The 27,361-nt window shown below is 44.5% G+C and overlaps 8 protein-coding genes across 8 annotated transcripts; 4 read left to right on the top strand and 4 right to left on the bottom strand.

Moving 5' to 3' along the window:
- Positions 1–14: 14 nt before the first annotated feature.
- Positions 15–233, bottom strand: N7483_007384 (uncharacterized protein; the record flags this gene model as incomplete). Its single annotated transcript, XM_057090821.1, has 1 exon — positions 15–233. The coding sequence occupies one exon, from the start codon at positions 231–233 to the stop codon at positions 15–17; it is 219 nt and encodes a 72-aa protein (XP_056945562.1).
- Positions 234–2,923: 2,690 nt separating this feature from the next.
- Positions 2,924–4,401, top strand: N7483_007383 (uncharacterized protein; the record flags this gene model as incomplete). Its single annotated transcript, XM_057090820.1, has 2 exons — positions 2,924–3,017; positions 3,104–4,401. The coding sequence occupies 2 exons, from the start codon at positions 2,924–2,926 to the stop codon at positions 4,399–4,401; spliced, it is 1,392 nt and encodes a 463-aa protein (XP_056945561.1).
- A 1,404-nt stretch (positions 4,402–5,805) lies between these two features.
- N7483_007382 (Zn(II)2Cys6 transcription factor domain-containing protein) lies at positions 5,806–7,761 on the bottom strand (the record flags this gene model as incomplete). Its single annotated transcript, XM_057090819.1, has 6 exons — positions 5,806–6,458; positions 6,516–6,713; positions 6,738–6,796; positions 6,851–7,179; positions 7,230–7,533; positions 7,583–7,761. 6 exons carry the CDS (start codon positions 7,759–7,761, stop codon positions 5,806–5,808), a joined length of 1,722 nt encoding a protein of 573 aa, XP_056945560.1.
- A 317-nt stretch (positions 7,762–8,078) lies between these two features.
- N7483_007381 (SDR family oxidoreductase) lies at positions 8,079–8,936 on the top strand (the record flags this gene model as incomplete). Its single annotated transcript, XM_057090818.1, has 2 exons — positions 8,079–8,688; positions 8,743–8,936. The coding sequence occupies 2 exons, from the start codon at positions 8,079–8,081 to the stop codon at positions 8,934–8,936; spliced, it is 804 nt and encodes a 267-aa protein (XP_056945559.1).
- A 1,951-nt stretch (positions 8,937–10,887) lies between these two features.
- Positions 10,888–11,319, top strand: N7483_007380 (uncharacterized protein; the record flags this gene model as incomplete). Its single annotated transcript, XM_057090817.1, has 2 exons — positions 10,888–11,095; positions 11,126–11,319. The coding sequence occupies 2 exons, from the start codon at positions 10,888–10,890 to the stop codon at positions 11,317–11,319; spliced, it is 402 nt and encodes a 133-aa protein (XP_056945558.1).
- A 1,615-nt stretch (positions 11,320–12,934) lies between these two features.
- N7483_007379 (uncharacterized protein) lies at positions 12,935–14,377 on the top strand (the record flags this gene model as incomplete). The annotated part of the gene is made up of 4 exons (XM_057090816.1): positions 12,935–13,014; positions 13,131–13,419; positions 13,509–13,583; positions 13,718–14,377. The coding sequence occupies 4 exons, from the start codon at positions 12,935–12,937 to the stop codon at positions 14,375–14,377; spliced, it is 1,104 nt and encodes a 367-aa protein (XP_056945557.1).
- Positions 14,378–15,482: 1,105 nt separating this feature from the next.
- N7483_007378 (sulfotransferase family protein) lies at positions 15,483–16,274 on the bottom strand (the record flags this gene model as incomplete). The annotated part of the gene is made up of 1 exon (XM_057090815.1): positions 15,483–16,274. One exon carries the CDS (start codon positions 16,272–16,274, stop codon positions 15,483–15,485), a length of 792 nt encoding a protein of 263 aa, XP_056945556.1.
- A 4,047-nt stretch (positions 16,275–20,321) lies between these two features.
- Positions 20,322–21,689, bottom strand: N7483_007377 (uncharacterized protein; the record flags this gene model as incomplete). Its single annotated transcript, XM_057090814.1, has 1 exon — positions 20,322–21,689. One exon carries the CDS (start codon positions 21,687–21,689, stop codon positions 20,322–20,324), a length of 1,368 nt encoding a protein of 455 aa, XP_056945555.1.
- Positions 21,690–27,361: the final 5,672 nt, after the last annotated feature.

The raw sequence follows: 27,361 nt of genomic DNA, 5'->3' as shown, positions 1-27,361 counted from the left end.
AATGATCACTTGTCTCAGCGAGTTCGGTATTGGTTTCTCCATCTCCCATTTTCTCTCGCGGCCCCTGCGAACTGGGTGTCGAAGCCCACATTGCTCTTGTTGAATTTCAGGTTGGATTTGTCGAAGTTCACGTAGGATTTGTCGAAGCTGAGCTCGGGTATGTGAAAGTTCATGTCGGGGTTGTTGAAGGTCAGGTTGGGGTTATCGAAAGCGTTACACTTGTCGAAATTCATGTCGGGGTTGTCGAAGTTCACATCGGATTTGTCGAATCCCTCGTCGAACACTCACTCCACCTCAGATCCTCCCAGTTGTAACTCTGTAAGTCCCAAATACTAAGACGGGCGAGCTGCTTTAGGCAACATCGAGCGTGTAGGTTCAACCTTCCTCGAGAGCACGTTTGTAACGGAAACGGGAGCCTCCAGACCATACTGGCATTCCGATAATGCGTTCGAATCTGAAGGACCGCGTCCTCAGGGGACATAAGAGGACGAGCATGTTCGCCACGAGGTGACGTTCTGCCGGTAGACTCATGGTAATTCCCTGGTGGTGTGCAATGAGGCGTCCGCATCTTGTCAGAGATCGATCTGCGCCATTGGGTGAGACCCTTTCTTGACGCAGGAGATGACAAGGAAAATGGAAGTGCCGTTGAGAGTTCTCAAAACGGGGTAAGGAACGCGTGGTGGTCAGACTTGTAATATCAAGCCAGATGGAGTGATTTGAGGGAGGGGGGTTGAAGGAGGAAGAAGGAAAGAGAAAAAAAATTAAGTGAGAGAAGACTTGTTTATACTTGGGTCGCGCGTCCACGCGAAAACCCATCCCGTCTCGTGCTCATTCACTTCTCTCACTTGGACCATTCACTTTCTTGTACTCACGGATTTGCAATCAACGCAGGTTCCCAAACATTGTGGAACAAATCTTTTCATATTACCAGACTTACCAGATCATGAAGCCTTAAAAGGGCCTTGCCATATTTGCCATCCCCATCCTCGTCCACCTATATTTACAAATTCATCCTGCTGAGTCGCATGTCAAGGCAAACTTATGAGAAGTGAGAATTTTGTGCTGGCGAAATTTAATAAATACTAAAACGCTTTATCCATTTCTCATATTGAGGACTAGTCTAACTTGAGCTTGATAGAATTATATACTAGTATCCTTCGGGCCGGGCCGCCCTACAACCTTGAATGCCAAGTTCCAGTTCCAAGGTCACATATGGCCCTGAGGCCTATTTAGACACGGCGCTTCAGACTCCTATTACGGACTTTCCCTATTAACTGCGAAGTGGAAAATCAGTGATCGAGAAATCAAATGAGCCTATGTAGCATAAGACTAGTAGGTACTGTGTACGCTGATTGATTGAGGAGTTAAATTTCCAAGCTTAGACACGCATACTATATATAGACGCTCCCCACGCCCAGGAACTTCAAGTTCAATTAGGACAACAGCCCTGGAGAGAACCACATTCAATTTGAAGGTCAAATCCCCAACAAGAATATTAAATAAGATCTTCGATCATGCCAGTGCTTTGCAAGCCAGGGAGTCGATCACACTGACTTATTCACAAGCCAATCAAGTATTTGGTGGATCGCTTCTTCGTCATTCAGAATCTCCCAAGCCTGACCGTCAGGCTTGTCAAAAAGACCTTCTAGTAGAGAGTCTCTGGACGCAAGGGAAAAGAAGCGAATATATCTCCCAATGGCCACTAACCCATACAGTGGTTCTTGGGGACTCTCTTTCCTGAAAACAGCTTGGAGATAAGCCTCAAGGTTATTCGTCGAGTCACACCATTGAGCACCATTTGACTCATACAGCCGTCTCTTACTTTCATACAACATCACAGTCTGAAAGGTTGAAGTGTGTGATCGATAGTTGTCGATCGCGAAACCCTTGTAGCGCGGCAACCCAGGCACAAGTTGCCTGTATGGAATCATACCGAAACCGAGGGGAGGAGTGAAGTATGAATGGAGGACATTGCACCAGAAGCCATCAACTGCTGTCTGTGAGGAATCATGATCTGCTATGGAATCATAGAAGTCTCGAATGATGGGGTTTTTGAAATACTAGACGTATCTCCAAATGTTAGATTGGCTGCATCATATAGTGGAACTTCAAGGAAGATTGAGCTTTAATCCTTCCCAGTGGAAACTTCATATCCCGAAATAAATCCTTGTATCGGGAGGGAGGAGTTCTCCGTTCAATCTTCTTCTCGCGAACTCAATCACATACATGAGACATCAATCAAGATTGGAAATCACAAGGTCTTCCTGTCGAGGCTTAAAAAGAGTGGTCAATTCCAGATCGCCGTTTCGAGTCCACCGAATTTTGGGAGGGTTTGAAATATTTTATGAGGCTTGGTATTTCGTTCGCCAAGGGAAGCTGGTAGTGGAGCCGACTTCCGGAATGAAAGAGTATGAGCAAGACAAAGGGAAGGTGGTGAGGTAAAATAAATCGCCACAAAGAAATAATGTGACTTGGTGACTTGGTACACAGCCATGTACCATCTAAGGCCAACAGACCCATGTCAATATTGATGCCCAGTTATATTAGGTTCCACCAATGCCCCAGGATGGCCAACTATAACTGGCAGGCTAATAGCGGTATGTGAGTCGCAGACACCGGTCGCGTACAACTTGCGAGGGGGGGGGGTTGTTTCAGCAAGCAATCAAAAATTAAGATTTTCTTCCAATACACCAACAAAATAATGTCGTAATTCATGAGCGAAAAGCATCGTGCAGCAAACACAGGAGTTGGCATACGATGGGCGCTAAGAGGGCGGCTAGTACTAGGTAGAGAGGTGAAGTGTGGGGCTCCCTACCAGGCCTTCACAGGAGGCGGAGCAGAGTTGCCTAATTAGCACCCGTGACCCTCTCCTGGCTTTTAACGTTGCCTCCCTTTGCATTCAACCTGATAGGTGATAGGCAACATGAGTCCGCGGAAAGACTGCTGTGTGATCTGTGGATATGACATCCGTGACTATGGGACCTTGGAAGGCAAGTGGCTCATGGAATTCCGAGCCAGTAAGTTCACTTCAACCCTTTTCAGTGGCGTGGTGGGCTCATGAGTATAGTCTATTCAAATCCCGAAGGATGCTTTATTTCGGGAGTCGGAATTAATAACAGTACCGATGACCCATTACAAGCGCCATCCGATCCAACAAAACGATATGACGACGAGAATTACGATCGACATCTAACCAAGGAGTTCTACGTGACCTTCTGCTGGGAGCAAACTATTGCATTTGTCTCTCATGACGCTTGCTGGAAGCTATTTGAAGAGGCTCTCAAACCCGATAACATCCCTCTCAAACGATTTATTGATATTTGCTCGTCCTTGCCATTGATACAAATAATGGGACTTTTCCACTGGGGCCATACTTATGGAGGCATCTACACCTTTGACAATATCTCCGCCTTTCCCTGGGAATATAGCTTTTTGGATCAAGCTTTGGATGCAGAGGCCTTACGATGTGCTAGGGTGAACCCATGGAATATACCGACCCTCCGCGCGCTAATGGCAGAAACTGCCCATAAACCGCCGATGGCTGGGGCTCCTATTTTGAATGAATCCAGTGATTGTTTTAGACAATTTCCGTGGGAGATTCGAGAAGCTATCGCCAATAAACTATCAACCCGTGATGCACTGAGTCTACGTGAGTCCTCGAGAGCTTTCCAGCCTCTGTTGGCAAGCTCGACCTTCTGGGCATCCCGATTCCAGCCTGGATTAGATCGTGAATTTCTTTTCGAAAGTTATAGAAGACCGGAAATTCGAGATTGGCTGTCTTTGTACCGCAGTACCAGTCAGAAGCGAAGTCCTCCCGGACTCAAGAATCGGACCAGAATCTGGAATCTCATCAATTATATCCTTCCCCTTCTAAAGCTAAGGCTGGCACATGATGAAAGTCGTGATTGGGCTTATAAAAGCCATGAAACGAGATTAGTCGAAGCCGATGCAAAGCTCATGCAACTGGTTCACCGCCGCAATGGGTCTTCAAATGTGTTGAACGATGGTTGTCGACTCCTGAAGACGCAACAGGCTCATATCCCGCAGAGCCTAGATTCAATTGCTTTATCGTTCATCGAAGTGGGGAATCATGGCCATCTGACCGGTATTTGCTTTAGCTCAAAGGATGGGATGAAAACTCAGCTTGGATATCTATTTCCCAATGGCACGATGGTATACAAGGTTGAAGATCTGAGCGGGTTCGTTCTGGCTATCGATCCCAAGGGTGTCCGGGGTGTGAAGATCGTTCATAGCAATGGAGATCGTTCGGCATGGTTTGGATTTCCGGAAATGACGCCCGTCACTGAGCGTCTGAGGGTTATCGATACTACGAAACCCATACGCGTCAGCGTTGATGTAAGAAATCGAGCCCCCTTCAGCTTGCAATTCCTAATCATCTAAAAACCGCAGGGATACAAGATAATTGGTGTTGCGGCCAGTGGACCTGAGAATATTTCGAATCAGTCTGGGGTTGCTGATATTTCATCATCGCTTCGTACTACTGCTTTATGGTACCCATCAATCCCTGACCAGGATATTTGCTTGAACGAGCAAAACCTTCGAGAAATAACCTCCCTGACAACGAAATACGTCCCTCTTCACTGGGGACATTTTGGAGGGCCTCAAGGTGCCTATCTTCGACAGTTAAATGGTGTCTCCCTCAGCTACGTTATAAATCCCATCAGCATCAACTTCCATTATGCCACGGGCTCCCAGATTGACATCACTCAATTCGGTCGAATCGGAGACCCAGATGATCTCACTCCGCGACCCATAGATGGAGCTAGAGGTGAGATAATAGAAACTGTTCAAGTTGCCATGCGCGGAGGCGGGATTTGTGCTTTGAAGGTAAGTCACTATTTCTATCCCAGATTCTTTTTAGGATGCAGACACTAATATGAGTAGCTGATAACAACAAAAGGAAGGGAATTTAGAATCGGAAAAACCGCACCTCCACGACCACGCCCCCAATTTCCTGGTGCTGCAACGCCTGAGCCTGAGCCTGAAGCAAAATTCGAAACGCTAACGGTTGCTCCGAACACTACCATCACGGGCTTTTATGCCCCTCATGTCAGTACTACTCCCTCTGTTTGCTTCTCATTGAATATGGCCACTGATATCTTAGGGAAGATCTATGTACAACTTTTGAATCTCGGTATAACCTCCGAGGCTACCGACCGGTAAAGGAGATTTCAAAAGAAATGCTTCGTAGCAGGGTCAAATCTTGTTGGGTCGAGGGACTCAGTGCTGAGCCATATCCAGATTAAGTGATCTTCAAGACCTCAAATGTTCCAAGGTTCAATGCAAGGTTTCCTTATTACAAGTAAAAATTGAGATGCCACATTTTGTAGCTCTCACGCCATGTTGAGATATTTCCCGCTCCCAGGGAAAGCGATGGTGAAAGATTCCAAACCTGGGTGTCAGGTCCATAGGCTGACAGTCCCGAACCTGGTGCACTCCGAAGATGACTCCAGACTAAGCATTGGAGCAGAAAGTCGACTTTGAATTGTCAACAACTCGTACTCCGTCCCCTAAGCGTACATTGTCACGCAGAATCATCTCCGTAGGTTTTTGAGAAAGGAAATTCATACTTTTATACGGTTTAGTAAATGAGACACTATGCGAAATTGCGATAACCTGCATGGGCTTCGTTAATGTCATTGACATTCTATAATGAATGCCGCATATCTGAAGCGATGGAACTGGATTGGCAAATAGCTGCCCTTGAGTAAAGACGTAATATGCGACAGAGTTGCATTGACTTGCGTTGACCTGCATCATTTGCGAAGGAAGTATCACTACTGCTTAAAAACCAGTGAAATCACTCAGTAGAGAATCCCATTGCAAATCATCCATAGGAAATATTTCTCCAAATTCCTCGTAAACGGGGGGCCAGACTTCGGGTGTCGTGGCCATTTCATCGTTGTGAGCTACCACCGAGGAAACGCTTTGTCTTGCGTCTTGGGAGTGCAAACTTCCCACAACTCCTCTGACCTGATATGGATAACAGCGTGCTAGCAGCCGCATCTTGGAGCAAAGACTTCCCACCACGTCGGTCTCTCTCTCCTGAGCAGACAATTGCGCAAATCTTATTTCAAGCGCGTCGGCAAGTTCTGTCACAATATTTGGATAATCCGCTGCATCAACAACAGCCTGCACCTGGTCATCAGTAGCAGAGCCATTGTGTCTGGTAAGGATGGTGAGAAGAGACAATACTGCAGTAGGTATATAGCCCAGGGCAGCACATACGCGAGCGCTTGTGGTGATCGTTATTTGGATAATCTCCGAGGCTGGTAGGTTGATGATTGTTTGAATGAGCTCCTTGCTTCGTTGAATCATGTTCATCAGCATGGTTATCCTGATCGGATTGACAGGGTCTGCAATCCACAGCTCCTCACGAAAGCAAAATTCCTCTACCCGCATTTCAGCATATTTGATTTCTGTTCGTATGGCGTTCACTTCAAGAATTTGTTAAACCCCATTAGCCATTCCGTTTACATGATTGCGAGACACACCTGTGGACGGCGGGCAGTCTGAGAGAGACTTTTCTACATCTGCCTTGATGTTATCAAATTGCCGCTGAAGAGAGCTGTGTGTAACCTGGACAAGCGCTCTTCCGCCACTTGCATGCACCGATGTGTGAACTTGATCCATTGTTCCCAAGAATGACTGTAATTCTATAAATGGCGAAATCCACCGATCGGACAGTTGCCCTGTGGAGGTTAGTCTCTTCATACACTCATCGACTCGATTATCGTGCTTCATGGTACTTGGTCGGCCTAGTACGCCGCATAAACTGATTTATTGTCAGTAGAGATCTTGTATACCAGACCAAGGCAGATTATCTCACCCAGCTGACAGCCAGTGTGTGCCAAGTACCGCTCTCTGTTCATCCAAATTTGTACTGGACTTTTTGTGCAATGCCAAATCATAAAGGATGGAAAAACATAGCTGAATCAAGAGCAAGAGCCGCGGGTGATGTCTCTCTGCAGGGTAGGTGTACCATGCGCTATAAACCAACAGACCACGCAGCAGCTCGAGATTTCTTTCAGATCTTGCTACAATTCTCATTGTAACGTGGTTCATAACCTCTTCCGCAATGGTTTTTCTTAGAGGGTGGGTACTGCCTATGGTCGCGGCCACGACGCACAGAAAGAGAAAAGGCTCTCGCTCTCGGAACTGGGAGGCTGTTTTCCCTGTGAAATCAAAACAAAGGGAAACTTTGGTACGAATCCAAACTGAAAGGACATAATCAAGCGCTCAGCCTCGGCTTCGCTTAAAAGTCCACGGTCTACAATAGATGGCTGGCCTTCCAGAACAGAGCTAGTTGGAGGATCTACGCCGTGCGACGGGTCTTTGGCCGCCTCGAGCATACTGGCAACATCTGTTGGCTCTTGCTGGGCTTCACGTGATAATTCCAAGTCATCAGTGAGTGTATTGGACGTATTTGGCGATATTTGTTCGTTCGGTCGCGTCAGGGTAGCCAGTTGCGACACCAATTGGTCGACCTTTTTCTCTAGCACCTCCACACGACTGTATGATGATCAGCACCAAGAATGACATCCATGGTTGGAAATAATACCTTGGTGTAGCCTTTTGCTTACGCCTCGTCTGAGGAAGATCAAGGAATGTGCAAGACTTGCCGAGACGAGCGCAGCGCTGACATATGTTGGCGACCTGCGGCGTGCATCTCGCCTTGGCAACCGTGCACGCCACACATGCCCTTCGCTTCACTGCGGATATTGGAGTTCCGCTATTCATAATCATGGATTCGTGATGTCGTGTTAAACGGGAGAGGGGGCGGAGAGGCACGTCAAACGGAGCGGCCGGTTGGTGGAATCGGCCTAGAATGATGACTTATTGCCAAGTTATTGGTGAGGGGTTACTGATGTGGAGTTGGCACGGGTCGATCGGATCATCCGGTCGGAACCGTTTCTAATCAGCCAACTTGAGTATATAAGAAGTATAACGACCCGACATCAGATTGAATTCATCATCCATCGATATATCCACCTGAGCATCACAGCGATACTACACTTACAGCTTTCAGTTAAAGACAAAAAGAAAACCTTGGAAAAATGTCTTCATACGCCATCACCGGAGCTTCCAAAGGCCTTGGCCGTGAGTTCGTGCGTCAACTCGCCACCGATCCGAATAACACAGTCCTGGCTATCGTTCGAAACCCTGAATCTCCTGGGGTATCCGAGCTCGCCTCTCAATACGCCAATGTGCACCTCATTGCGGGTGATGTCACAGATCCCAAATCGATTCTCAATGCTGCCTCAGCCGCTGCCGCCATCACAGGCGGTAAACTAGATGTGCTTATTCATAACTCCAACGCCGTGGATGCAGCCACTATGTCGTTCAACCCGAGTCAATTCCCTTTTGATTCTGAAGCAACTCGGGCGATGTTTGAGCCGTCCTTGACCACAGCTATCTACGGAGGATTATGGACCACGAACGCTTTTCTACCCTTGATTGAGAAGGGAGTACAGAAGAAGATCGTGCACATCTCCAGCGCTATGGCAGAAGTGGATCTTATTCGCGGAACTGGCATTAGCTATGGTGTTGCATACTCTGTTGCCAAGGCAGGAATGAATGTTCAAATCGCCAAATACGCAGCTGAACTGGCTCCTCGAGGAATTAAAGTGCTGGGTTTAAGCCCGGGCTGGGTTGATACATGGGAGGGTGAGATTATCATTGACTCAGTTACAGAAAGACTTAATACTAATGTTAGTACAGGAGAAAAACCTTCCGCCGTGGTGGAAGGTGATGCATTCATGCTGAAACAGTTTCAGACCATCGCGCCCAGTTTGGAAGGGCAGATCCAGCCAGAGGAAAGCGTCGCAAAGTCCATCCAGGTGATCGCAAATATGGATGATGAGTCCAGCGGTCTGCTTCTGAGTCATAACGGAAACAGAGAAAATTGGTTCTGAGCTGTGAATAATCATGGACCACACTTGGGGCTCTGCCACAAGTGAACCGGTTGCTATTTTCATGCATGCGTTTCATGAGAAATATTTCATTACGTGTACCTTAGTTATTCCTCGCGTTTTGTTATAAGATTAATGCAAATGTGAACTAGAATTTCTGAGGTCCACAGTACAGAAAACTAGTAAAATGTAGTATCCCTTATGATGTGGGATATACCAGTTGGAACATTCAAATGTTGAGTTGAATGTTAAGTTCCGACTCGGAGTCTCAAGTGCTCTACAGCTGAGATGCATTCAACTGTAAAACTCAAGTGCTCCGAGTCAAAGCTCCGAGGCACGGCACCTGGGGTCTTTGCATATATCGAACCTTGGAAGTTCAAGTTGAAGGACCTCGGGAATAGTACTGGAGATTCAAATTGAACATTTCAAGTTCAAAAAGCATGAGTTCAAGTTTTTGTTCTGCATCAGCCTCATGAAGAATACATATATTGAACTTGAACTTCGACCTCGGGACGCGTTCGGACTTCAACATTTGAGACAAGGGTTCAAATATTTGTGAAGGAACTTCAAGTTGAACTATGGTGGATATGCTGGGAGTTCACATCTCCTCAATATATTTCATGCAACTTGAAGGTTAATTAGTACAGCGAGCGAACGGCTTCTTATGCAGGTGATGGTGACCAGTTGATGACACGGAGTACCTGTAAATGACAGACTGACAGGTAGTATATTCAACATCGTGTCAATTTATGTCAACTGAGATGGCTTGATGCGGAAGGATCAGTGGTGGTAGCCCGATATAGGGCCTTTGGGTATCAGAAAGACGAAGTTCGGCGTGGAGGTCAAGCATTTCGAATGTTGTGAGCATGGCCAATCTTCGCGGCGTTCTCAGGACTTAGTGGATCCACTCACAGGACCTGTGAGACGAGGCTGAACATCTCCTAATGACCAGTGCAGACCCTTGATGTGACCGGCCTGATTCAAAATGTTCCTTCCGAGGTCGACACCCAAACAAACTCACTGATCTCAGCGTTCATCTTCCCCGTTGATCAAAAGATGATTTTGCTCCTAATTTCGATAAAACCTCAACTCAAGGAAGATGTTATCTCACAAAGTTACACGTTACACGTTCTCTGGAATCAAATATCTTTTGAGATTGATGTCGCTATCTGAATATGCAAGGGATACTACTTTTGAGCGGAGTCTCTGTACTCCGAGATCCGTTGTACAGCTGTAAGGGGGCCAAAAGCCTCGCCTTAGTACAGGACGCCTAAAGCTGAGTTGAAATCCTGGCAGTTGATTCTCGACTTTCTGATCAAAATGATATTCGAATTTTCAAGTTTGAAGCCTCAGAGGTCTGTCATGAATGCTACGTCGTAAGTCGTAATCGCTCCGTACTAAATTCCTCTGCATCTGCTTCATAGAAAAGATACCGACCGATCCAATCACTACCCCTCTGCTCGAATCCAACATCTGAACTATTTTGATTCGCGTAGAAGAAAAGATGCGCAATTTCCTTGCCATAATTGCCATTCATACAAGGGTCCCAATGCTCTTTTTGTTCGCTACTCTATCGGTTGCAACGACGAACTGCTATCTTCCTGATGAAAGAAGGGAAGCAACACTTGAATATAAGCCATGCGACTACTCAAATTCTGGAACGCGAATGTGCTGGGCAACAAATCTTGAAAATCCATCAGGTGGGAACCAGAGTTATGGCGACACTGCAGACACCTGCCTTCAGAATGGAATCCGTATGAATCAGAATATCATTCAGACGGTGTCAGCTGAACCATATATTGGCGAGAAGGCTGTACGAGCAACAAATGGTCGACTGGGGGCTGTTTAAATGCTTGCGCAAATACTACGGTTCGTCGCGGATGAATAGCCCGTATCTGTGACCCAATGACTGATCTCCTCTTAGGATGGTCGGAATAGCACAGAAAATATCATAATGACTGCTTGCGATAAAACCCAGACTTCTGATTATTGGTGCTGCGGTGATAAGACTGATTGCTGCACTACGTCGGATGCTATCCTTGTCAAGGAAATCTTTGCTTCAAACAATCAAACAGATCCCAGCTCCTTATCTGGACTGTCTCCTGGTGTTCAAGGTGCAATCGGTGGGCGCGTCGCGGTAGGAGCTACCCTCTTGTGTGCCGGTATATTATACTTCCTCAAATTTTATAAAGGAAGAAACGGAAGCCCGAAATATGCAAGGTCTGAGGCTAAGGAGCTGGTTGAGCTTGGGAGTGAGGTTGCCCATGAAATCGGATCAGGGAATACCAGATACGAGAAAGTCGCCGATCCTTTGAGTCCCACGCATGAATTTGGCTCGGCAGATACGATGATATTTGAGAGACCGGCAAACATCCATAGGTACTAATACTAGTGGTGTAGAGATGTGCTAGAGAGGGGTGGTGAGCCCGGTAGAGGAGGTCCAGAGGTTATATCTCTGAAAGGCCGAATATCAACTCTGAATACTAATAGGCCAAGGCGGGAATAGAGGCCAATTGTGAAGGACAGCGACGAGGGATCAGCATTGCGCGATGCAAAACAACTTGAATATATCGAATATTGAAAGGTCCAGGGCTTGGAACACTCTAGCCACCCTGTATATAAGCTTCCAGATGTCATTTCCCTCTTTCCGCAACTCTTCTCCATAATTCATCTTCCAAGGTTTAAGTTGATTTTCATTCTTATAGACATTCAAATTCACTTGATTGAGATATGAGTAACAGGCCGTGGGTATTCAGACATGAATGGTACCAAATTTGTGGTATATCTTCCATTGTTGGTGTTGGATTTCTTTGAGACAAATTTAGATCAAGTATGGATACATTCTACTGAGGGTCTCCTCCAAGGCTATACTCAGCCTTTTCATCCACATTACCAATACACTGTAGACCAATGGGGTTTAGTGGCTTTTGCACTTTTTGACAGCTCATCCCATGAAACCTAATTAATAGGATTTCATGCATTTTTGTTACTCAGCCTTATCAGGTCTTCATCCATCTCAAGTGCTCATCATGCTTTAACATTGATTACTAGCACCTATCATTTCTTTGGATAAAAGCCCACAATATTTCAGCCTGAACATGAAATTGATTACTGACAGAATATTCCCAATGCCAGTGACATTTAAAGAGCCTGCCTTTGGAATGTTTTTTTTTTGTTTTCAAGGGTTTCATCCTGCTCATTCAAAGCACTCTAGAGTCTACTACTTTATAAGAAAAGCCCCAGATCTTGAGGGAATGGATTGATGGATTGATTGTAAAACGTTGCATATACAGGTAAATGCTATTCTGGATGAATTTTCAGATGTAGAAATTTCAGGTTGGGGCCATGGATCCGAGTTGGCCTTTTCCTGGGTAAGGTTAAATGGGATTTTGGACGTCTTCAAGGTTGGGAATAGCTGCCTGGATGAAAGGAATACTCAACCCTTTTGACAATAACATCTTATATAAAAACTAGAACTTGATGTCCAAAGTCAACAGCATGAGAGTTTCAAAGACTTGAAAGAAAAGTTCACTTGAGTTGTCCTAAATCTATGTTTTGTTCTTTGAGATAGGGTGGCGAGTTATTTAGAGACTATGAATGAACAAAGATAGAACTGCTTCATTCAATGTGAATTGCTGCTTTCAATAAAATCTAATGATCCTGAGTGTTGATAAATAAAATAAATCAATTCGAGCCTTTTAGCAACCTACAAAACCTGTTACACTGAAAGTACATATCAAGTGAACCTGAGAATCATTTGGACTGAACTCCTTCTACACTATAGGCTATCTTCGAGAATAATTGCACCATGAATGGATCGAAAACAAATGGAGTCAGGCGGGCAAAGTCTTCACTGAAAGATAAATCTTGGTTACAACGGTTTGTAACCGAGATATCTCAAAATTTCAAGGTTTCGGAGTTTGAATCGCCTGTAAGGACTGACAAGATCACGTCTGTTGCCTATTACGTGAGGGAAGGTCAAAGAGCTGAAATCACTGACGATGTTGACTTTGACCCGGATGATTACGATGGGCGGATCAAAAGATATGAAGAGCGAATCCGACAAGGGTATCCTAGCAAGGTATATGAGGCAAAGATAGAGATTTTGAAAGCTCATCAAGGAACCATGAAGTAGGTTTTGGGACCCATTTATAAGACCCTTCATAGAGGAACTGCTAAATGATTGAATCCTATTAGAGGGTTACAAGTGCAATACCCAGGCAAGAGTTGGGAGGTTATTCAACGTATAGGCAGTCTAAAGGTTATAGCCGCACACTTGGAGGGGATAGAAGATCCATTAGGAGAACTTCCTAATGTGAATGCAATAATCCACGCTTATGAAAATGGCCAACTGGAGTGGGACGATAATGCTAGCTACTGGTGTCAAGGGAAACTGATTGCGGGTACTTCGCCATTCTCGTGGTCTGACTTCAGAACACTGAATACCAAAGAGAATCGAGGAGGTGGAGGATTTTGGGTTGAAGGAGTAAGTAATTGAAATCATCTATTTCAACTCACTCTTTTCAACTCACACTCTTTGAAGGCATTGCTAATTTGATTGATGATTACTCAAAGGTTTTCCCACTTGCTCCATCCGAGAAAGCTATGAGATGGGAGAGTCCAACACGTAATGCGGTGGGAACCCCAGAGGTACGTACCATTACCTTACATGACTTTTATGATCTTTCCCAGGAGGGGAGAGCGAGCATGAAAGTAAAAGAGAACTCAATACCACAAGTAAACTTGAATCACTGACTAATATGAACTGTTCTCGTGGTACCTAGGTTCGTATTGGCCTCCGACTTGACAGAACTGCCCGGGAAATGGAACTCAGTCAAACAGATTATACTGGAATGCCATTTCCCGTATTATTACGGCGATTCATAGATGACAGTGCGGCTGATTTTATGACAATCGGTGAGGTTGATATGTGGGAGCTTATGGGGAACGAAATAGAGGTTGCTACTGCACCAATGGGCCATCTTATGGGTTATTCCACCATTGCGCTAGCTGATGGTAGAGTCGCAGTGATGAAGATTCTCTCCGTGGAGGTTAATATGGTGGGTTTTGACGAGCTTCGGAGACCCGGGCTTATGCTACCTGATTGGACAACTATCCCATGCGCCGTTTTTGAGACGCTTAGACCTTGGTATCACCATATGCTACTTGATGGTGCTGGAAGACTAGCTGGTCCATGGTTGAGATCAAAGTTTTATGTTGGGTCTGCGCCCGAGGCTCCCTACCCGAGTCTCTATGCTGGATCAGATGTGCATGATTTGTTTAGTATGCTGCCAATCCTTCCTCCGGGGAACAGACCCGGACCTTTGTTTCGTCCTCCACATATGGGCGTAAATTGGGCTGTCCAACCCGAAACAGGCTTATTTGTGCCTGCTCCGTCGATTGGGGGCTATAGAGCCGTACCACCTGGGACCCTCCAGGGTTGAGCTTCCAGGTTATGTCTGAATGTTGACGAGGACATGGTTATCTTCTGCTCAGGTGCATGATATGCATAAATTTGGATGAGAAAATAAACATTTGGAATTTTCTATCCATTCAAAGCTCATGGCAATGCATCCTTTTTCCATCTTTTTCTTCAATTCTCAGGTTCAATGTTCTTCAAAGGCTGTGGTGATAGTCCTATGGGGCAGGATATTTGAAGATTCTTCTGTGTGTGTGTGTGGGTGTGTGTGTTTTTGTGTTGTTTTTTTTTCAGCTGATCTCCTGATGCTGGAATCTAGGGGTTGTACTACGAAGATGGTACTTGACTTTTAATTCAAACAAGAGGCGACTTGAAGATAAGATGAATACTGGCTGAGATTTTACTAAATCATCGAATTTTACTTTATGCCTCAATCTTTTCCCGTTATGTAGTAAAAGATGCTTCCGGTGATGAGCTCTCTTCCCTTGCATCACCGTATTTTCCGCAAAATCTCAATTGAGACTATTCAACAGGGCGGGTGGTTAGAGATTACAATCAACTCGTAGTGATATTGTGCTGAAAGCTGATACCATGAACTTTTTGATCTAATAGCCTTGGTCCGGTATTTTGGTTTGATAAATTTGATATCATAGAAACATCGTGGCTCTTTTCTGAATTGGGCCTAAGATTTGCCGAGCCGAGAGTTCATGCGAGAATCGGCGAAATGATGCGGTTTCACGGAGTCGATCCGTGTCCACTAGTATGGAATCGTCAATCGATTCTCATGAAATTTCCGCCTCCAATCCCTAACCTTTCCACTTCGTAGACAAGCTCTCGCACACGGGGAAAGAACGAAGTATATTGAATCTCTTGCTTAATGGATAAAAACTAAACATTTGAATGATCTTTGTATATGAAATTAGAGGTGATTCTCAAAAACTGTATCTACTCAAAACCTCAATAGTGCTTGTTAAGGCCAATCAAACAGCCTGAACTGCTAAGTGTATCCAACTAGTTTAGCTTCCCCCTAACTAATACAAGTCTGTTCATATTATAAATCGCCATCAATCTCTCCATTTGATTTGTCTTACAGTAGGTATTTAGAACATAAAAAAAGCCGGCATGGACTATCATTTGACCAAGAACTTCGCCGCGCCATATATCACACCACCTAGGACTAACCAGGAGATCAACCCCCGAGCATATAAAATCCGGACGATCATTCGAATCTCAGACGCATCATTACGATGGGGGAATGGCTCATCCTTGGGTGTCTCCTTACTAAGAATGGCACACAATGGCTCCCATCCATCCCGAGGCTCGAATTCGAAGACCTCCAAACCGCGCTTAGCTGCCTGGACGTGAACCCAGGCATTATGCGCATCATAATGCTTAGCCGTCAGAAGCTCATCATCTGTTAATCCCAGGGTGGCCTTAGAGCGTTTCAAGAACAGATCCCAGATAGTGTAAATGTTACGGTCCGTCTTCCACAAGAAGCAGACAGCGTAATAAAGCGGGTTGCCAGCGTATTCAAGAACTTTGATCGACTGTTCCCACTTGGATCCACCACCGGGCCGCTTGTTCAGCACGATCTTGGCGTCGGGATACATGTCCATCAGGTCATCCACAAACAAGGAGCCGGGGAAGTCGGTTGTCGCTTCAAAACCGTCAAATAGCTGATGCAAAAGCTTGTGCCGTCGCGTTTTGTCGTGCTCTCGCATTGCGGCCAGAAGAATGTCAGAGCGGCCGGGGTGTGGTGCCACATGGGCAAAGTGCATGCAAGGAGTGAGGCCGATGTATTGGGACTCGAAAGCTGTTTGAATGGAGCTTGTTGCGCAGCGTGGGAGCCCGGCCCCAATGAGTTGCATCATAGGGACTCCATTATCCCGGTCAATGATAAGCTCGTCATTCAGGAAGCGCATTGTGTCCGGTTCAAGTTTGTCTGAGAGAATATTCAAGGGAATGTATTCAGTGGACGATCAGGAATCTTGAACTGAGGGTCTCATTTAATGAATTTTTACAGGAGCAGGTTGGGGGCTGACTTTCTTTTTACCCATAAGCACTAGCTACCTACTCGATATAGACCAATACGGGGGTTGGTGCGAAAGAGGCCTGTGTCTGAACCTAAAATCTTTAGTAACCAATAAATAAGGGTTCAAGCACGTATACTAAGTTTAGCTGAAAAGCTCCAAATGGTAACCAGTTCGGATGAGGGGCCTAAAAATCCGATTATGCCTTATCTATGATTCGAGATATTAGGCAGAAAATGTGATCCAGTGTTGTGTAGTTGCACTCCAGGCTCTTTCTAGCTTTGATTAGTAAGCAAAAATATCTCTAACGTGATTCCCGGTCGGACCGCGCACCCGGCCGGGTCGCGCACCCATCGCCATTAGACAAATTCACATTCAAATATTTTAACCCAACACCGATAAATTCAGTTATAAATACGATTTTTTACATACATTGATCTTATGTCCAACCTCTCGACATCCACTACACCTAGGCTGAGCCCTAGGGGCTGGCTGATTCGGCTGAATAGGCAGTTCAACCTGGGTGTGTGATTCGACCACAGGTGCTTCGACAGGCAAGTCCACCTGCGTAAGTAGCTGTAGGCCTTCTTCAACAGTCAAGCCCTCTTCACAGGGTATCTGCCTAGCTGATCGAGTACGCTTCTGTCGTTTCTTCTCATTCGCTGCACGTAAATTGGCATTTCCTTGTGCTAGTAGCGCAGTGTTATGTAGCGATATACAGTGTCCCTTGATGATTTGATCTAGCATCAATTTCGACGGGCTTGGAGGGCTGTTTGATCGCTGTTTTAGAAGACCTTTAAGCATTGAAGCTTGCTTTTGAAGCTGAACCACAGTTCTAGGTGTTTTGGGTGTAAATTGACTAGATCTGCTGCTTGGTCGGCTGCCTGGTGGTGTAGGTGTTCGAAGAGAGATATTTAATTTAGAAAGCACTTTTTCGGCATCAATTGGCACTAATCAATTAGCTAGAAAGCTCTGAATAGTACTAGCCTGAAAAGCTTCAAGCCAGGCACGTTGAAAATCAGCTAAGAAATCAAGCTTGTTGATATGATTATAGCCTGTACGCGCAAGATCACTTATAAAGCAACCATAGGCACGTTTTAATACCGCAAAACAGCCAACATCCAATGGCTGTAATAAATGTGATGAATGCGCAGGCATACAAAGTGGAATGATATTATTCTCTGAACATTTTCGGTCAAATTGGGGCGTCTGGTGGCTTCCATGGCCATCAAGAATCAATAACCGAAATCGACCACGGACACGTGAATTTGTTAATGGGATAAATAGCCTTTCTAGCCAACGTAGGCCAATCTCATCGGTAGTCCAGCCATTAGCTGAGACCTCGAATCGCCAGTCTCTTGGTAGATTATCGAACCAGCTAGCGATAGCAACATTTCCCTTAAAAATCACACATGGTGGTAATGAATAGCCATCTGCACAGATAGCTTCAATTGCTGTCACCCATTCACGGTTTCCAGGCTGTAAAATAGCTCGCCGACCGTAATATTCTTGCCGTGTTATAACCTTCTGTGTTGAAATAAGGCCCATTGCAAAGCCTGTCTCATCAAAGTTATAAATATCCTCGGGTTGGATACCATTCTCATCAATAACACGTTGTACGGTGGTAAACCACTCTCGGAGGGACTTAGGGTCTTCGTTTAAGGCACGTTGATAGGCATATCGCCTAGAAAGGCTCATTCGTAGCTCATCATGGCGTTTGATAAAATTCGATGGCCAATTAATACCAACTGTAGGTGGAGGGTGGCTACCGCGTGCAGCTAGCAGAATATTGGCCATTTCTCCTACAGTAGATAGCCTAGGTGCTGCACCACGTGAATCCATAGAGATAATCCATTCAACAAGCGACTCCTCTTCTAGCTGGGTTAATTCTATGGCTGTTGGGGCGCGTGTCAATGCGTGCTGATACGCCGTTCACGCGGTTGGCCAAGGTTGTATAGGGTATTTGGTATAGCCTCGCAGCTGCACGGAGAGACTTAATTCGACCATTTTGATTATCATCAAGGGCTAATAATATCTTGTACTCTTGGTTGGCATTTTTTTTCTGCCGAAATATTGCGAATTGGTGGCATGGTAGGTGTTTGGATTAGGCAGGGTGGTTGAAAGATGCGATTTTTGGCGGGGTGATCGGCTCGCTTGTGGATTACGTTAGAACAAACGCTTAGTAGCTCATTTGCGGCTTCGCAATGGATGTAGCATTTCAACCCGTTACTGGCGATCCGAGGACAGCATCAAGTACAAGGTACACCATCTGAGAGGCGATCCGAGGACAGCATCAAGTACAAGGTACACCATCTGAGATTGAGCCTGAGCGTTGATCTTAAACTAATAAAAAAGAGCTAAATAATTTACCTTCCAATCTCGAACTGCTACAGAATCTTTGAGTTGTTGATCGTTGGGTTTATCACAGTCGCGGGCTCACGGGCGCACCTGCGCGAAAACACGCGCGTCAAGCATCTTGCGATCCACTAACACTTCACAGGAAATTGCCAACATTTAAGACCAAGGCCTCCCCCTTTCACCATAGTGAACAATACGAAGGAAGCATTGAATGTTAGCGGAAGAGCCTCCACAGCTGGAGGAGAAATCCCTGGTATTGTGACTCGCATTTGAATAAGAAGGGATGTAATCGAGAGACAGTGGCAGAATCCTACCGGTGCTTCTCATCCCCTCGATTCCTTCTCCCCGTCATCCGTAACACAATGATTTTGATCAAGCTTAAGCTCGAGCTTCTTAGGAACCTCGAGCAGTCTTCGATTGTCATTAGGTGTACCTAGGCTGAATGGATCGATGATTCATTTACGCTTACCCCTTGCTTAGTTGAAACCTGGATCCGCTAATCCACATGACCAAAAGACTAGCATCGGGTTCAAACATGCCCGCAAAATTTCTATGAAAATGCAGTAGTTTATTAGTAAATATCATCAAATTCCAAGGTATGATGAATTCGAACGTTGTTTTCTGCCTGTGTTGGCAAATTTACCCGTCTAACATCGTCCGTAGTTGGAAGATTCCAATCAACCTTCTATCAACCTTCTATGCGGGAGGTCTCATGGATCCGAAAATGGCTGTAAAATGGACTCAAAATAATTTTGCGTGATAAATTAGTTTAAATTACAAATGAGTAATTACGTTAGGGATAAAATAAAAATATTTTCGGTCTAAATGATATTTTTCTAGGATCAAAGTAAAAGAAAATTCCCAAAAATATTTTCATCAGATAGAATAAATTCAGAACCAAAGACCGTGTTTTCCCATAACACGCCATACAGGCCTCTAAAGCGTTCACCTCACCTACGTATTATACAGCTTCATACTTCATACCTTCCTTCCTTATTACTTTTCTGATATATTTTTTTTTCTTCCAATCTACAGGAGAATGAACCCAAAACAGTCTACAGTTTACAAACTCAATTGCTTTTTTTGATAAGAAGACAGGTGCTATCTGAGCAGCGGCTAAGCTTTTCCGTTGGCGATTTTCTACCTTCCATGGCGCACAAAGATGAGGTGGACTTAGGAAGATGCTTTGAATATTTGATAATCGTGGGCGATGATTGACAAAGACTTGAAACAGAAATGACGATTGACTTAAAATAATAACTTGAAGGGAGAACCCTTGGAAAGCTTGAACACCGCCGGCAATTCCAGATTGCTTCTAGAAGCAGGTATCACTGGGTTTTATAAGTTTCTTTTTGAAGAATTCGGTTGTCAACTTTTCTTCCAATTGTTTTTTACCTTCAATTTCAAGTTGGAGCCTTGGAATCCATGTTAATTCCCCCCCCATTTCCTGTCTCATAGAAGTTCGAGTTGATCTTAAAAATTACTAATAGCGACTAGGAACTTGAACGAACTCGGCCAAGCTCGACCGACAACCTTAGAACCTTGGAAGGTCTCTGAATGGATACGGAATATATTGATATACTAACGATGAGACAACTGCTTGCTAGAGGCTGGCTTCAAGTAGCCCCCACCCTGCATTTTCTTGGTCGTACCCTTTAGCCACTTATTGCTTGTAGCACTGGAGTCATAATATAAGCTATGTCCCTCACTATGGATGTTGGTGAGGCTAGTGTCGCCATTCTTGAAATGTTTCACCACAGTATCTTTTGTTAGGGTCCAGATAGACGTAGAATCCAGTGTAATTGAGAAGTTCGCACTGCCGTATCCAGAATAAGCACAACCGGTCCACGAAGAATAATTTTCGAGACTCCAACTGATCGAACTCCCATTGTAGGCCACCAGGTCACCCGTCAGGTCGGAATCTGACACTGTGATTGTGGCTTCTGCAGAAGCAGTGGAGTCGGCAAAATAAGTAAAGTCTTGGGTCACCTGTGAATAATTCGCAATGGCCAAAATTCCGGAAGTAGTATTGATTCGAGTGCGTGTCAAGCTTGCGCTGGCAATTACATTGCCAAACCACAGAGCGGCTGCAGCATCTGGTAGCACGGTGATACTAGAGTCAGTGAAGCTTATTGAAGATCCTGACTCGCGGGTGCCTGATGAGAAAATTACGGCACCAGCAAGAAGCCCAGCGGTAAGATCGGAGTCATAAATATCTATCTGCGCGCCATCAAGGAAGGCAATAGGAGCTTTTTGTGCATGGCCAATAATATTTTTGGCGTAGATAGTTCCTTGACCATAGAAAGTGGCACTTCCAATCCCGGCAGTATGTGAAAGTGAGTCATATACCTGGACATATCCTTTCGGACTGTCTCCGGCGAAAGAAGATGACCGATAAGCCCCAGAGTAGTGACGTAGGTTGGTACCAACAACAGTACCATATCCTGCCGCATAAAGTCCATGGGAGACGGGACCCGAACTGTACAAGTCTGAGTTCGACACATAAGCGTAGCTATTATTGCCATACACATAAACATTGGCAGCGCCGTTATGAACTGTCACGTTCAAACCATCGAGGTAGGCGACAGAAGCATTTGCGACATTTATTGCCGCGTTGATTCCATAAAAGCTTGACTGGTACAAGTCAGTCGAGTAACCATGTTTGATGATGGTAGAGTCGGAAATGTTGACGTGCGAGTCTTGCGTTATGACAACCACGCTGGTATCATTTGTTGACACGAAAAGAGTTTTTTGAGAGACATCTTTCTCCACGTCACTGTAGTGATAGGGACCGGTTACTGCAATTGCCTGGTAGGAGAGGGGCTGGTAATCCCAGTCAGCTGTGAGAGCATCGTCTTTTGCGTCTACTGAAAGATCTGCAAAGTCACTTGGATCAAGTATGGTAACCGTTGCTGTGCCAAATGCAGCAAAAAGAAGGATAGGCAGCATGATGAAGAAATAGCCAGATAGATGGATATATCCTTGCCAGTGATGTGGATGGTGATTTTGAGATTTTGATTGACCATCACAGATTAGTATTTATAATATACATCCATGGATATGAAAATTGAGGTCGGTACGTAAAATGTCCACATCTTGCTCAGCGGCACTTGGCAATGAGATAACCCGGTGGTTGCGAGTGAACAAATACTATTACTAAATTGGGATTTTAAGATCTATACGTCTCTGCTAGATCAATTCAATATTGAAGAGAAGCTTACCCCAGACTTGATATTCCGTAATAATTATGTGGGGCCGATGACACTGACGTGAAGCTTGAGTGGCCGACTCAGTCGATTTCCAAGCTAAATAAGTGGCAGGGTCTATAGTTGTGAAGAAAAGATGTAAAATAAACGGAGCCAAAACCAGCCATACAGGAATCAAACTATTCATAGTGCGGGGTAAATAAAGTGGAGGAGCTGTTTATCAGGTCTTTCCAAGGTTGCTCATTCGCAAGGAGAGTCGAATACTCCGTGATATTTCCATCGGCTCCACCTCGACCCAGTTTCTATTTATGTACCAAAAGATGCAACGGAATCATGAACTGAGCTTCAAAAAGTAATCGGTCTTTTCAAATCGAGTGGTTGTTCTTTTGATGATATTGTATTCATTGTGTATTTCTTTGGTGGCAAAGCAGCAGTGTATTGACTTGTATGCATATTTTGACCCTAGGGTCAAGTGGAGCCGAAGAGTGTTAGTATGTCGAAATCAATTATACTAAATTTGAATTTTGTCAGTGGTAGGTGCTTGAGGAAGGGGAGAAGAAGGTGGAGCGTAAGGCGATACCTACGGGCAGAACTAGTGGACCACTTGGTCCCAATTTCTGACACTAGCTCTAGAATATAGAGAGAAATACATCAGGAATGTTCAAATATTCCATTAGATGGTGCATGGTTGCTCTGATGTTTTATGATAAGCTTATCATCAATCTTTGATGCTACCCACAAAAATATCTAACTCTGCCTCTTTCCATGGAAGGGTCAATGTTCAACTCCTTAGAGAGGCTTCCGCGCAACTAGAATGAACCAAGGTGTTTCTACACATGCTCCCTGTGAGAATACAACCTTCAACCCTTCCAGAAGATTCATGAGACCCTTTGCTTTGATGACTTCCGCCTCGTCTGTGCTCCGTGTCAGCTTTTGAATGACCTCTTCAGTGCCTATCAAGACGCACTGAGTACACATAATACAATGCATATCTTCAAAGTGGAACTGTTCCCAAGCAATAGGCTCAAAGCCAGAAGGCTTGACCATATCGCTTCTATACTGTAGCAATTTTCCTGCAAGCTAAGTATCTGACTCTCATTACCTGGCTCACTGGCACTAGTAAAATCTTTCCCCCCGAAAAGTCCTGGACCTTCGAAGCGAGGGACGAGCGCTAAGATGGAAGACACTCACCAAATGTAAAATTTCACCACAAAGTCCATTTTTCAGTTTCAAACTTGCACTGTACTACAGCTTGGACCATGCCTCTTAATATTATGCAAACGGATGTATTGATCGAAAGGGCAATAAGAACTTCGAAGCTTCAACAGTAACTTGAACTTGAAGAATATATAAATCTTTCCGCCCTTGCGTGAGAATTGCTACGCGTGCCATACTCACGGGCTGTGCTCTATGGCAAGGACAAAAATCGACTTCCAACTTGAGGTTGAACAAGGCTGTTTAGACACCGTTATCAGGATCAGCGATTAATTTCTTATTGATAAAATGCCATTTGCCCTGGAATTGAATAAAGTGTCATGAGATTAGGCCTACGTACTACACAATATACAATATGGATGCCAGGTGGATGAACAGGTGGGCGGGGACACATCGTACCTCGACTTGGAGCTGTTCAATGTTGCCACACGCCGGTCATTTATGTAGTATGTAATACCGTAATGATGGTGGATGACTGGCCATTGTATTCCTTTATGTTCAAGCTCTTATGTTTTATCCACCCATGGATGTTTTCTTTTTTTTTGTTTTTCTCTCCTTGTCCGGATGTATCTGGCCTTACCGTGCGGAACAACACCACCAGTCTGCACCTGAGTAACATGAACGTGCCTATGTACAATGCCGACGCGGTCCACGGCTTTTGCTGCCAACTTGACTTCTTTCTTGTAAATACACTGTGACATTCATTCATCCTGGGTTAAGTCTTGAAATAACTTTTGCGTTTTTCCTTGAAGAACAGGTTGAACTAGACACGTGAAACTTGATTTGGAACTCGAATTAACATCAAAAAGGGGGGGCTTATACTGTTTTTCTATCAAACTTGAAATTAACCTGATCAGGCTCCTTCAACTCACTCCCAATGCTCACGCTGACTGGAGTTATTCCATATTTCCAATGTTATTTCTCGACTTCAGATCGGCACCTTTTGCTAGCAGAAGATTCACTGCATCCTTTCAAGGGTTGAGAATGAGTATTAGTCTAGACTTCTTGCCGGCACCAATTCCAAAGGTGTCTTGCCATTCTCATCTCGCGCCTCCAAATCGGCACCCTTCTCGAGTACCAGTTCTACAAGTCCTCATGCCGCGCTTCGCGCGGCACTGTAAGAGCGAAATTAGGAAAGGTATGTCCCAAGCACTCAAGTACTTGGCTAGGTGTATTCACATACTTAAATACAGGGCTCAGTCAGAAGCATCTAGAGATGACTGCTGACCTACATCTCTTTTTATGTAAGTACGTACGGGGTTACGTACGGGATTACCTGAAGGGGAAGAAGGTTAGCTGCTACATGTGAATAGTTGAATATAGGCAACCGGCAGCCCTAAAGATAAGCTGTAGGCCAATTCTGCCTCTCTCTCTCCTTCGATAGGTAAAAGTGCAGGAACCCAAGGAGTAAAAGAGGCCTAATGCTACCTCATCAAGCAAATGTAGTGCTGCCAGTGCGAGCGGTCTCCTGCCATTTTCATCTCTCGCTTCCAGGTCGGCACCTTTGGCAAGTAGAACCTGCACAGAGCCCATGGGACGACCAATTGCTGCTTGGTCTTCGTGGAGTGAATTAAAAATAGGATGATCTTGACTCTATCTGTGCACCCTCCGCAAGAAGCAGCTGCAACAACGGATCTTGACCATATAATGCTGCTGGTGATAAAGCAGTCATATTATTGGTGTCTCTTCCGTTGATATCAGCACCTTTACCAAGGGCAATTCAAGCCAGCGTTGTACTGCCAACTATTGATGCAGCGAATAACAACTCTTGTAGCATATTTTCTTCATCCACTGATCTGCACCTCTTTCGCAAAGGATCTGTATCAAAGAATCACTTCCCCTTTTAGCTGCTAGCTTGATTGGGGTGATACCTCCCTTGTTTGCCATATTTATATCACCCCTTCATCCAGGATAAGCTGTGTAAATGCTTTAAATCCATAATCGACAGCGATTGCCAGCGGGGTACTAGTATTTCCGTAAGAAGCTTTCAAGTTTATTCCAGCACCCTTCTTAAGCAGTAGCTTAAACATTCTCTCATTCCTGCTGTATATTGCCCAATGAAAAACATGGAGTTTATCTGTATGAGTCAGGGGAATTGATTCCAAATTCGCAATATATTCGAGTAGTGATTGAATGATCGTATCATATACATCATCCTGTCTCTTAATGTAAGACCTAAGGCAGTATGGTCATCTATGTTTTCTGTCCTATGCTTGAGTAGTAGCTCTGCAATATCGAAATGTTGCATTTCAATGGCGTAGTATGACGCCGGTTGTGAAGACATGTTATCTTTTGAATTGACTTTAGCGTTGTTCTTAAGAAGAATTTATACCACTCCCTTGTGTCCCTTCTCTGCTGCTAAGGCCAGAGGGGATATATTCAAGATATCCTTGGTATCTATATCGGCACCCTCCTTTAGAAGATATTGAATTAATTCTTCATGGCCCTTGTGGGCTGGATAGGTAAGTGGTAAGCGACTTCCAAAGACATCTTCTATTAGACGATAGAATTTGCACATGTGAGGTGGATTTCAAGTTATTTCCAATGTTAGGAGCATCAATTGATTATAACTCCAGCCTCCGAGTGCCAAGGTCAAGACTAGATATTGGTCTAACACAACTTCCAGCATGGAATTTTCCAAGGTGAAAACAGTTCTCGGATATGGCCACACACTCCTCGCCAGTACCTTAACCTTGAACCTCAGTCGAATAATATACTTTTATTTCTCCTGTTTTGCTCTATATAACCTACTATCTAGAAGGTTCCAGTACATACGACCACAGGGTGTGGAGAACAGGGCTTCCCGTCCGCTCAGCCGTACTTAAGCCACACGCCGGTCAGTTAGTAGTATGGTGGGTGACCACATGCGAATCCTGACTGTTGTATGTTTTTGTGTTTGCTTTTTTGACCTTTTTTTTTTAGACCTACATATATATACAGTTCAAAGGTTGTTTCTACTGGTTCTGATCGCTATTTATATATACCGCCGAAGGCCATATACTCTAGATATAATAAAGATATATGCCAAGGTGAGCAAATTGAAAACAACCTTATAGGCTGGTAGATTGAGTTAGATAACGCTTGATATCATTTTATCATTCGATTCCTCCTCAAATCGCCAAGAGTACCCAAGATACCATTCAAATGTTTGAATCTTGCTTTTGACCTTAAACTATTTCCACAAAATGAAATTAAGAGAAAATTCATTTCTAGCGGTTAGAAACGGAATTGGAACACAAGCGCCAAAAGATATGCTGGGGAATCCTGCCTCATGAGGTCCCAGCCATAACCATCACACAATACTTCGATTATCTCAAAAACGGTTGCTTATTGGTTTTAATTGACAATATTGTATATGATATATCAGAGTTTGTGACTGATTACCCGAGCGGACAGAAACAGTTGAAAATACATATAGGAACAGACTGTACAAAGCTTTTCTATGGTAAAGTTTACACACATCCTAATGCCATAACCAACCTACTGCCTACTATGCCATTTTCTAGAATCGACCGCACAGTAGGCAACCTCCAATCTATCGAATCTTATTCCATGACTCATGTCTTTGAAATTAGAGATATAAAAAACTTCTACCAGATAGCGTAGACATAAGCTAGCATAGGATTGGATGGTGATAGTGGTTGTTATCGGTGCTTATAACCCACCGACCATTACTCCCCAATGGCTGTTCCTCCCTTTATGACTTCATCATACTTCAACAACCCAAGTAATATATCATTCTAAGGGTGCGACTGTTCTTGAGAAGAGCCCGATGCTCAGCACAGCACTTCGCTCACTTAGAATTGCTATAAATTGACCACCATTTATTCAAGGTGCCAAACCTTGGACGCCATCATGCGTCCTACAACTCGAATTAAACTTAACTTTTATTCAAAACACATTTCCTTTAGTTGCCTGCATATCAGCTACTACTTGTGTAATCATCTTGACTGCCAGTGTGTCTAAGTAGGTGTACCAGTACGTTTTTGAATATTTGAAGTAGTAAGAACACATTTGAACATTCATCAATCCAGCTATCATCCGCTCAATTTGAATATCTGAACAATATTAGGCCCAGATGTCCTGAGGTCTATGATCAATATCTTTTGATTCCGGCTTATATACTTCAAATGTTCCTAGGTAGTTAGCAGTGATGGAATTTACGTTACACTATCAGTTACTTTCTCGATACAACCTTGG

Source organism: Penicillium malachiteum, assembly GCF_028827825.1.
Source record: "Penicillium malachiteum strain IBT 17515 chromosome Unknown utg000003l:1.0-4950554.0:1.0-4952489.0, whole genome shotgun sequence".
NCBI classification, from domain to species: Eukaryota; Fungi; Ascomycota; class Eurotiomycetes; order Eurotiales; family Aspergillaceae; genus Penicillium; species Penicillium malachiteum.
Note: the sequence above shows the minus strand (reverse complement) of the source record. Positions and strands in the feature narration are given on the sequence as shown.